Here is a 12,287-nt window from a genome sequence, read left to right as displayed (position 1 = left end):
TGATTGGCTGAGCTTCTGTTTAGAGAAATTAGGGGATTATAATTGTAATTCTATTTACAGAACAATGACATCTAAAGAATAAATAACGTAGGTCAAAGGTCAGATGTATGGAGAACTTACGTGAAGACTGAGCTCTGGGGTTCAAAAACATCTGCACCAGGTTGATTTAGCAGTGTGTTCAGCTGGAAACAGAAATAACGATATTTAGGTTTAGTAATTTAAGTAATTTTAGGACTAATTACATTTACTCAGGTAATGTTGTGAGTTTATTTCTTGTCTGCCCTGAGCAAACTCCACCAGTGGAGACGTCATGTGACGGCAGCAATACTGGGCTGTCGCAATAAATGAACCTTCCTTTAATGTGTCCTGGAGCTCCGCCCACCTTAAACAAACTGATGGACATCATCCTGCAGCCTCATCATGAATAGACCACTGTGTATCTGGATGATGTCCTCATTTATTCAGTGATCTGGAGTGAACATGTCTACCAATTGGACTATAACAGGACTATAAGGGAGGTGGGCTCACTGCCGTCCCTCTGAAGTTCCACATGGGGCTTATGGAGACTCAATATCATGGGTACAGCATTGGAGAGGATCTTCTCCACCCCAAGAAAAGAAAGTCATCCCCATCTTGAACTGACCTGTTTCTACCCACAACTCGTACAGAAGTTGTTCTGATTGGAAGAATCTGTTGATTAATGTAGACTCACCGCTGTGTTGATGGAGTTCTGCACTTGGGTGTAGGTGCTGTTCCTGAGGTCAGCGCTCTCTGGCATGCTGATATTACTGAGGCTGAATGTGAAGATGACTGCATAGGAGGAGTCTGAAATTTCTGAGGAACAAATCAAACATCATTTAGTGATCAAATAACAGATTCAATCTGGAATTTCTCATCGACTCTGATCAGAACACTCCCAGTAGCTGAGAGGTAAACGTACTCTGATAGCTGATGTTCAGCACGTTAGTAGAATGGTTGAGGTTTGAGAGTCGAGAGTTGAGCAGAGTTGTGGTAGCATTGAGGACCGAACTCTCACTGGGGACGGTAGAGGAGGAATTGAACACCAGCTTGGCAGAAACCACTGCAGCACCAGATCTGGAGGAACAATAAAACATATTAATGGTTTCTGAAGAATGAAAAATAAACAGATATAAATATCAATGTTAGAAACTAAACATACATTGTGGAAGGCGTCGCTGTGGAAGTCACCATCAGACTGGTTGTAGTCGTTGGAGAAACCGTTGTTGTTGAAGCTACAAAATAACAGAATTAGAGAAACAGATTATATTAAACCTGATCAAAATCTGAACCAATAGTAAGAGGACAGCTGAAATACAGTATATTGTGTTTTTAATTACCAATCTGTGTCTTGAGCTCATTGAAGAAGCTGATGGGTACTTTGGTGTCTCCATCTTGGAAGAGGTACTCCATGTTGCCTTCAATCTGATTGGCTGAGCTTCTGTTTAGAGACATTAGGGGATTATAATTGCAATTCTATTTACAGAACAATGACATCTAAAGATAAAATAACGTAGGTCAAAGGTCAGATCTATGGAGAACTTACGTGAAGACTGAGCTCTGGGGTTCAAAAAGATCTGCACCAGGTTGATTTAGCAGTGTGTTCAGCTGGAAACAGAAACAATGATATTAAGGTTTAGTAATTTAAGTAATTTTAGTACTAATTACATTTACTCAGGTAATGTTGTGAGTTTATTTCCTGTCTGCCCTGAGCAAACTCCACCAGTGGAGACGTCATGTGGCAGCAGCAATACTGGATTGTAGCAATAAATGAACCTTCCTATCATGTGTCCTGGAGCTCCGCCCACCTTTAACAAACTGATGGACATCATCCTGCAGCCTCATCATGAATAGAACACTGTGTATCTGGATGATGTCCTCATTTATTCAGTGATCTGGAGTGAACATGTCTACCAATTGGACTATAACAGGACTATAAGGGAGGTGGGCTCACTGCCGTCCCTCTGAAGTTCCACATGGGGCTTATGGAGACTCAAGATCGTGGTTAGAGCATTGGAGAGGATCTTCTCCACCCCACGAAAAGAAAGTCATCACCATCTTGAACTGACAGGTTTCTACCCACAACTCGTACAGAAGTTGTTCTGATTGGAAGAATCCGTTGATTAATGTAGACTCACCGCTGTGTTGATGGAGTTCTGCACTTGGGTGTAGGTGCTGTTCCTGAGGTCAGCACTCTCTGGCATGCTGATATTACTGAGGCTGAATGTGAAGATGACTGCATAGGAGGAGTCTGAAATTTCTGAGGAACAAATCAAACATCATTTAGTGATCAAATAACAGATTCAATCTGGAATTTCTCATCGACTCTGATCAGAACACTCCCAGTAGCTGAGAGGTAAACATACTCTGATAGCCGATGTTCAGCACGTTAGTAGAATGGTTGAGGTTTGAGAGTCGAGAGTTGAGCAGAGTTGTGGTAGCATTGAGGACCGAACTCTCACTGGGGACGGTAGAGGAGGAATTGAACACCAGCCTGGCAGAAACCACTGCAGCACCAGATCTGGAGGAACAATAAAACATATTAATGGTTTCTGAAGAATGAAGAATAAACAGATATAAATATCAATGTTAGAAACTAAACATACATTGTGGAAGGCGTCGCTGTGGAAGTCACCATCAGACTGGTTGTAGTCGTTGGAGAAACCGTTGTTGTTGAAGCTACAAAATAACAGAATTAGAGAAACAGATCATATTAAACCTGATCAAAATCAGAACCAATAGTAAGAGGACAGCTGAAATACAGCATATTGTGTCTTTAATTACCAATCTGTGTCTTGAGCTCATTGAAGAAGCTGATGGGTACTTTGGTGTCTCCATCTTGGAAGAAGTACTCCATGTTGCCTTCAATCTGATTGGCTGAGCTTCTGTTTAGAGAAATTAGGGGATTATAATTGTAATTCTATTTACAGAACAATGACATCTAAAGAATAAATAACGTAGGTCAAAGGTCAGATGTATGGAGAACTTACGTGAAGACTGAGCTCTGGGGTTCAAAAACATCTGCACCAGGTTGATTTAGCAGTGTGTTCAGCTGGAAACAGAAATAACGATATTTAGGTTTAGTAATTTAAGTAATTTTAGGACTAATTACATTTACTCAGGTAATGTTGTGAGTTTATTTCTTGTCTGCCCTGAGCAAACTCCACCAGTGGAGACGTCATGTGACGGCAGCAATACTGGGCTGTCGCAATAAATGAACCTTCCTTTAATGTGTCCTGGAGCTCCGCCCACCTTAAACAAACTGATGGACATCATCCTGCAGCCTCATCATGAATAGACCACTGTGTATCTGGATGATGTCCTCATTTATTCAGTGATCTGGAGTGAACATGTCTACCAATTGGACTATAACAGGACTATAAGGGAGGTGGGCTCACTGCCGTCCCTCTGAAGTTCCACATGGGGCTTATGGAGACTCAATATCATGGGTACAGCATTGGAGAGGATCTTCTCCACCCCAAGAAAAGAAAGTCATCCCCATCTTGAACTGACCTGTTTCTACCCACAACTCGTACAGAAGTTGTTCTGATTGGAAGAATCTGTTGATTAATGTAGACTCACCGCTGTGTTGATGGAGTTCTGCACTTGGGTGTAGGTGCTGTTCCTGAGGTCAGCGCTCTCTGGCATGCTGATATTACTGAGGCTGAATGTGAAGATGACTGCATAGGAGGAGTCTGAAATTTCTGAGGAACAAATCAAACATCATTTAGTGATCAAATAACAGATTCAATCTGGAATTTCTCATCGACTCTGATCAGAATATTCCCAGTAGCTGAGAGGTAAACGTACTCTGATAGCTGATGTTCAGCACGTTAGTAGAATGGTTGAGGTTTGAGAGTCGAGAGTTGAGCAGAGTTGTGGTAGCATTGAGGACCGAACTCTCACTGGGGACGGTAGAGGAGGAATTGAACACCAGCCTGGCAGAAACCACTGCAGCACCAGATCTGGAGGAACAATAAAACATATTAATGGTTTCTGAAGAATGAAAAATAAACAGATATAAATATCAATGTTAGAAACTAAACATACATTGTGGAAGGCGTCGCTGTGGAAGTCACCATCAGACTGGTTGTAGTCATTGGAGAAACCGTTGTTGTTGAAGCTACAAAATAACAGAATTAGAGAAACAGATTATATTAAACCTGATCAAAATCAGAACCAATAGTAAGAGGACAGCTGAAATACAGCATATTGTGTTTTTAATTACCAATCTGTGTCTTGAGCTCATTGAAGAAGCTGATGGGTACTTTGGTGTCTCCATCTTGGAAGAGGTACTCCATGTTGCCTTCAATCTGATTGGCTGAGCTTCTGTTTAGAGACATTAGGGGATTATAATTGCAATTCTATTTACAGAACAATGACATCTAAAGATAAAATAACATAGGTCAAAGGTCAGATCTATGGAGAACTTACGTGAAGACTGAGCTCTGGGGTTCAAAAAGATCTGCACCAGGTTGATTTAGCAGTGTGTTCAGCTGGAAACAGAAACAATGATATTAAGGTTTAGTAATTTAAGTAATTTTAGTACTAATTACATTTACTCAGGTAATGTTGTGAGTTTATTTCCTGTCTGCCCTGAGCAAACTCCACCAGTGGAGACGTCATGTGGCAGCAGCAATACTGGATTGTAGCAATAAATGAACCTTCCTATCATGTGTCCTGGAGCTCCGCCCACCTTTAACAAACTGATGGACATCATCCTGCAGCCTCATCATGAATAGAACACTGTGTATCTGGATGATGTCCTCATTTATTCAGTGATCTGGAGTGAACATGTCTACCAATTGGACTATAACAGGACTATAAGGGAGGTGGGCTCACTGCCGTCCCTCTGAAGTTCCACATGGGGCTTATGGAGACTCAAGATCGTGGTTAGAGCATTGGAGAGGATCTTCTCCACCCCAAGAAAAGAAAGTCATCACCATCTTGAACTGACCGGTTTCTACCCACAACTCGTACATAAGTTGTTTTGATTGGAAGAATCTGTTGATTAATGTAGACTCACCGCTGTGTTGATGGAGTTCTGCACTTGGGTGTAGGTGCTGTTCCTGAGGTCAGCGCTCTCTGGCATGCTGATATTACTGAGGCTGAATGTGAAGATGACTGCATAGGAGGAGTCTGAAATTTCTGAGGAACAAATCAAACATCATTTAGTGATCAAATAACAGATTCAATCTGGAATTTCTCATCGACTCTGATCAGAACACTCCCAGTAGCTGAGAGGTAAACATACTCTGATAGCCGATGTTCAGCACGTTAGTAGAATGGTTGAGGTTTGAGAGTCGAGAGTTGAGCAGAGTTGTGGTAGCATTGAGGACCGAACTCTCACTGGGGACGGTAGAGGAGGAATTGAACACCAGCCTGGCAGAAACCACTGCAGCACCAGATCTGGAGGAACAATAAAACATATTAATGGTTTCTGAAGAATGAAAAATAAACAGATATAAATATCAATGTTAGAAACTAAACATACATTGTGGAAGGCGTCGCTGTGGAAGTCACCATCAGACTGGTTGTAGTCATTGGAGAAACCGTTGTTGTTGAAGCTACAAAATAACAGAATTAGAGAAACAGATTATATTAAACCTGATCAAAATCTGAACAAATAGTAAGAGGACAGCTGAAATACAGCATATTGTGTTTTTAATTACCAATCTGTGTCTTGAGCTCATTGAAGAAGCTGATGGGTACTTTGGTGTCTCCATCTTGGAAGAGGTACTCCATGTTGCCTTCAATCTGATTGGCTGAGCTTCTGTTTAGAGACATTAGGGGATTATAATTGCAATTCTATTTACAGAACAATGACATCTAAAGATAAAATAACGTAGGTCAAAGGTCAGATCTATGGAGAACTTACGTGAAGACTGAGCTCTGGGGTTCAAAAAGATCTGCACCAGGTTGATTTAGCAGTGTGTTCAGCTGGAAACAGAAACAATGATATTAAGGTTTAGTAATTTAAGTAATTTTAGTACTAATTACATTTACTCAGGTAATGTTGTGAGTTTATTTCCTGTCTGCCCTGAGCAAACTCCACCAGTGGAGACGTCATGTGGCAGCAGCAATACTGGATTGTAGCAATAAATGAACCTTCCTATCATGTGTCCTGGAGCTCCGCCCACCTTAAACAAACTGATGGACATCATCCTGCAGCCTCATCATGAATAGAACACTGCGTGTCTGGATGATGTCCTCATTTATTCAGTGATCTGGAGTGAACATGTCTACCAATTGGACTATAACAGGACTATAAGGGAGGTGGGCTCACTGCCGTCCCTCTGAAGTTCCACATGGGGCTTATGGAGACTCAATATCGTGGTTAGAGCATTGGAGAGGATCTTCTCCACCCCAAGAAAAGAAAGTCATCACCATCTTGAACTGACCTGTTTCTACCCACAACTCGTACAGAAGTTGTTCTGATTGGAAGAATCCGTTGATTAATGTAGACTCACCGCTGTGTTGATGGAGTTCTGCACTTGGGTGTAGGTGCTGTTCCTGAGGTCAGCACTCTCTGGAATGCTGATATTACTGAGGCTTAATGTGAAGATGACTGCATAGGAGGTGTCTGAAATTTCTGAGGAACAAATCAAACATCATTTAGTGATCAAATAACAGATTCAATCTGGAATTTCTCATCGACTCTGATCAGAACATTCCCAGTAGCTGAGAGTTAAACGTACTCTGATAGCTGATGTTCAGCACGTTAGTAGAATGGTTGAGGTTTGAGAGTCGAGAGTTGAGCAGAGTTGTGGTAGCATTGAGGACCGAACTCTCACTGGGGATGGTAGAGGAGGAATTGAACACCAGCCTGGCAGAAACCACTGCAGCACCAGATCTGGAGGAACAATAAAACATATTAATGGTTTCTGAAGAATGAAGAATAAACAGATATAAATATCAATGTTAGAAATTAAACATACATTGTGGAAGGCGTCGCTGTGGAAGTCACCATCAGACTGTTTGTAGTCGTTGGAGAAACCGTTGTTGTTGAAGCTACAAAATAACAGAATTAGAGAAACAGATTATATTAAACCTGATCAAAATCTGAACCAATAGTAAGAGGACAGCTGAAATACAGCATATTGTGTCTTTAATTACCAATCTGTGTCTTGAGCTCATTGAAGAAGCTGATGGGTACTTTGGTGTCTCCATCTTGGAAGAGGTACTCCATGTTGCCTTCAATCTGATTGGCTGAGCTTCTGTTTAGAGACATTAGGGGATTATAATTGCAATTCTATTTACAGAACAATGACATCTAAAGATAAAATAACTTAGGTCAAAGGTCAGATGTTTGGAGAACTTACGTGAAGACTGAGCTCTGGGATTCAAAAAGATCTGCACCAGGTTGATTTAGCAGTGTGTTCAGCTGGAAACAGAAATAAAGATATTAAGGTTTAGTAATTTAAGTAATTTTAGTACTAATTACATTTACTCAGGTAATGTTGTGAGTTTATTTCCTGTCTGCCCTGAGCAAACTCCACCAGTGGAGACGTCATGTGACAGCAGCAATACTGGGCTGTCGCAATAAATGAACCTTGCTTTAATGTGTCCTGGAGCTCCGCCCACCTTAAACAAACTGATGGACATCATCCTGCAGCCTCATCATGAATAGAACACTGTGTATCTGGATGATGTCCTCATTTATTCAGTGATCTGGAGTGAACATGTCTACCAATTGGACTATAACAGGACTATAAGGGAGGTGGGCTCACTGCCGTCCCTCTGAAGTTCCACATGGGGCTTATGGAGACTCAATATCGTGGTTAGAGCGTTGGAATGGATCTTCTCCACCCCAAGAAAAGAAAGTCATCACCATCTTGAACTGACCTGTTTCTACCCACAACTCGTACAGAAGTTGTTCTGATTGGAAGAATCCGTTGATTAATGTAGACTCACCGCTGTGTTGATGGAGTTCTGCACTTGGGTGTAGGTGCTGTTCCTGAGGTCAGCGCTCTCTGGCATGCTGATATTACTGAGGCTGAATGTGAAGATGACTGCATAGGAGGAGTCTGAAATTTCTGAGGAACAAATCAAACATCATTTAGTGATCAAATAACAGATTCAATCTGGAATTTCTCATCGACTCTGATCAGAACACTCCCAGTAGCTGAGAGGTAAACGTACTCTGATAGCCGATGTTCAGCACGTTAGTAGAATGGTTGAGGTTTGAGAGTCGAGAGTTGAGCAGAGTTGTGGTAGCATTGAGGACCGAACTCTCACTGGGGACGGTAGAGGAGGAATTGAACACCAGCTTGGCAGAAACCACTGCAGCACCAGATCTGGAGGAACAATAAAACATATTAATGGTTTCTGAAGAATGAAGAATAAACAGATATAAATATCAATGTTAGAAACTAAACATACATTGTGGAAGGCGTCGCTGTGGAAGTCACCATCAGACTGTTTGTAGTCGTTGGAGAAACCGTTGTTGTTGAAGCTACAAAATAACAGAATTAGAGAAACAGATTATATTAAACCTGATCAAAATCTGAACCAATAGTAAGAGGACAGCTGAAATACAGCATATTGTGTCTTTAATTACCAATCTGTGTCTTGAGCTCATTAAAGAAGCTGATGGGTACTTTGGTATCTCCATCTTGGAAGAGGTACTCCATGTTGCCTTCAATCTGATTGGCTGAGCTTCTAATTAGAGACATTAGGGGATTATAATTGCAATTCTATTTACAGAACAATGACATCTAAAGATAAAATAACGTAGGTCAAAGGTCAGATCTATGGAGAACTTACGTGAAGACTGAGCTCTGGGGTTCAAAAAGATCTGCACCAGGTTGATTTAGCAGTGTGTTCAGCTGGAAACAGAAATAAAGATATTAAGGTTTAGTAATTTAAGTAATTTAAGTACTAATTACATTTACTCAGGTAATGTTGTGAGTTTATTTCCTGTCGCCCTGAGCAAACTCCACCAATGAACGACCCTTCCTTTCCTGGGTTCTGGAGCTCCGCCCACCTTAAACAAACTGATGGACATCATCCTGCAGCCTCATCATGAATAGAACACTGTGTATCTGGATGATGTCCTCATTTATTCAGTGATCTGGAGTGAACATGTCTACCAATTGGACTATAACAGGACTATAAGGGAGGTGGGCTCACTGCCGTCCCTCTGAAGTTCCACATGGGGCTTATGGAGACTCAATATCGTGGTTAGAGCATTGGAGAGGATCTTCTCCACCCCAAGAAAAGAAAGTCATCACCATCTTGAACTGACCTGTTTCTACCCACAACTTGTACAGAAGTTGTTCTGATTGGAAGAATCCGTTGATTAATGTAGACTCACCGCTGTGTTGATGGAGTTCTGCACTTGGGTGTAGGTGCTGTTCCTGAGGTCAGCGCTCTCTGGCATGCTGATATTACTGAGGCTGAATGTGAAGATGACTGCATAGGAGGAGTCTGAAATTTCTGAGGAACAAATCAAACATCATTTAGTGATCAAATAACAGATTCAATCTGGAATTTCTCATCGACTCTGATCAGAACATTCCCAGTAGCTGAGAGGTAAACGTACTCTGATAGCCGATGTTCAGCACGTTAGTAGAATGGTTGAGGTTTGAGAGTCGAGAGTTGAGCAGAGTTGTGGTAGCATTGAGGACCGAACTCTCACTGGGGACGGTAGAGGAGGAATTGAACACCAGCTTGGCAGAAACCACTGCAGCACCAGATCTGGAGGAACAATAAAACATATTAATGGTTTCTGAAGAATGAAGAATAAACAGATATAAATATCAATTTTAGAAACTAAACATACATTGTGGAAGGCGTCGCTGTGGAAGTCACCATCAGACTGTTTGTAGTCGTTGGAGAAACCGTTGTTGTTGAAGCTACAAAATAACAGAATTAGAGAAACAGATCATATTAAACCTGATCAAAATCTGAACCAATAGTAAGAGGACAGCTGAAATACAGCATATTGTGTCTTTAATTACCAATCTGTGTCTTGAGCTCATTAAAGAAGCTGATGGGTACTTTGGTGTCTCCATCTTGGAAGAGGTACTCCATGTTGCCTTCAATCTGATTGGTTGAGCTTCTGTTTAGAGAAATTAGGGGATTATAATTGCAATTCTATTTACAGAACAATGACATCTAAAGATAAAATAATGTAGGTCAAAGGTCAGATGTTTGGAGAACTTACGTGAAGACTGAGCTCTGGGGTTCAAAAAGATCTGCACCAGGTTGATTTAGCAGTGTGTTCAGCTGGAAACAGAAATAAAGATATTAAGGTTTAGTAATTTAAGTAATTTTAGTACTAATTACATTTACTCAGGTAATGTTGTGAGTTTATTTCTTGTCTGCCCTGAGCAAACTCCACCAGTGGAGACGTCATGTGACCAATTGGACTATAACAGGACTATAAGGGAGGTGGGCTCACTGCCGTCCTTCTGAAGTTCCACATGGGGCTTATGGAGACTCAATATCGTGGTTTAAGCATTGGAGAGGATCTTCTCCACCCCAAGAAAAGAAAGTCATCACCATCTTGAACTGACCTGTTTCTACCCACAACTCGTACAGAAGTTGTTCTGATTGGAAGAATCTGTTGATTAATGTAGACTCACCGCTGTGTTGATGGAGTTCTGCACTTGGGTGTAGGTGCTGTTCCTGAGGTCAGCACTCTCTGGCATGTTGATATTACTGAGGCTGAATGTGAAGATGACTGCATAGGAGGAGTCTGAAATTTCTGAGAAACAAATCAAACATCATTTAGTGATCAAATAACAGATTCAATCTGGAATTTCTCATCGACTCTGATCAGAACATTCCCAGTAGCTGAGAGGTAAACGTACTCTGATAGCTGATGTTCAGCACGTTAGTAGAATGGTTGAGGTTTGAGAGTCGAGAGTTGAGCAGAGTTGTGGTAGCATTGAGGACCGAACTCTCACTAGGGACGGTAGAGGAGGAATTGAAAACCAGCTTGGCAGAAACCACTGCAGCACCAGATCTGGAGGAACAATAAAACATATTAATGGTTTCTGAAGAATGAAGAATAAACAGATATAAATATCAATATTAGAAACTAAACATACATTGTGGAAGGCGTCGCTGTGGAAGTCACCATCAGACTGTTTGTAGTCGTTGGAGAAACCGTTGTTGTTGAAGCTACAAAACATCAGAATTATAGAAACAGATTATATTAAACCTGATCAAAATCAGAACCAATAGTAAGAAGACAGCTGAAATACAGCATATTGTGTCTTTAATTACCAATCTGTGTCTTGAGTTCATTGAAGAAGCTGATGGGTACTTTGGTGTCTCCATCTTGGAAGAGGTACTCCATGTTGCCTTCAATCTGATTGGCTGAGCTTCTGTTTAGGGAAATTAGGGCATTATAATTATAATACTATTTACAGAACAATGACCTCTAAAAAAATAGTGTAGGTCAAAGGTCAGATCTTTGGAGAACTTACGTGAAGACTGAGCTCTGGGGTTCAAAAAGATCTGCACCAGGTTGATTTAGCAGTGTGTTCAGCTGGAAACAGAAACAACGATATTAAGGTTTAGTAATTTAAGTAATTTTAGTACTAATTACATTTACTCAGGTAATGTTGTGAGTTTATTTCCTGTCTGCCCTGAGCAAACTCCACCAGTGGAGACGTCATGTGGCAGCAGCAATACTGGGTTGTAGCAATGAATGACCCTTCCTTTCATGTGTCCTGGATCTCCGCCCACCTTAAACAAACTGATGGACATCATCCTGCAGCCTCATCATGAATAGAACACTGTGTATCTGGATGATGTCCTCATTTATTCAGTGATCTGGAGTGAACATGTCTACCAATTGGACTATAACAGGACTATAAGGGAGGTGGGCTCACTGCCGTCCCTCTGAAGTTCCACATGGGGCTTATGGAGACTCAATATCGTGGTTAGAGCATTGGAGAGGATCTTCTCCACCCCAAGAAAAGAAAGTCATCACCATCTTGAACTGACCTGTTTCTACCCACAACTCGTACAGAAGTTGTTCTGATTGGAAGAATCCGTTGATTAATGTAGACTCACCGCTGTGTTGATGGAGTTCTGCACTTGGGTGTAGGTGCTGTTCCTGAGGTCAGCGCTCTCTGGCATGCTGATATTACTGAGGCTGAATGTGAAGATGACTGCATAGGAGGAGTCTGAAATTTCTGAGGAACAAATCAAACATCATTTAGTGATCAAATAACAGATTCAATCTGGAATTTCTCATCGACTCTGATCAGAATATTCCCAGTAGCTGAGAGGTAAACGTACTCTGATAGCTG

The 12,287-nt window shown here is 41.3% G+C and overlaps 1 protein-coding gene across 1 annotated transcript in view; it reads right to left on the bottom strand.

Annotated features, from left to right (window-relative positions):
* LOC111196798 (serine-rich adhesin for platelets) overlaps positions 1 to 12,287 on the bottom strand; it is a 113,790-nt gene that overhangs the window by 62,412 nt on the left and 39,091 nt on the right. The window contains exons 5-8 of the mRNA XM_049481703.1: positions 7,341 to 7,402; positions 4,247 to 4,347; positions 4,069 to 4,141; positions 941 to 1,095 (exon numbers count right to left, since the gene is read on the bottom strand). Of these exons, the coding sequence (XP_049337660.1) occupies positions 941 to 1,095; positions 4,069 to 4,141; positions 4,247 to 4,347; positions 7,341 to 7,402 (391 nt within the window). The remainder of the gene's footprint in view (positions 1 to 940; positions 1,096 to 4,068; positions 4,142 to 4,246; positions 4,348 to 7,340; positions 7,403 to 12,287) is intronic.

This window comes from Astyanax mexicanus, chromosome 7 (assembly GCF_023375975.1).
Source record: "Astyanax mexicanus isolate ESR-SI-001 chromosome 7, AstMex3_surface, whole genome shotgun sequence".
Taxonomy (NCBI): domain Eukaryota; kingdom Metazoa; phylum Chordata; class Actinopteri; order Characiformes; family Acestrorhamphidae; genus Astyanax; species Astyanax mexicanus.
This window is presented reverse-complemented; position numbering and strand designations above follow the sequence as displayed.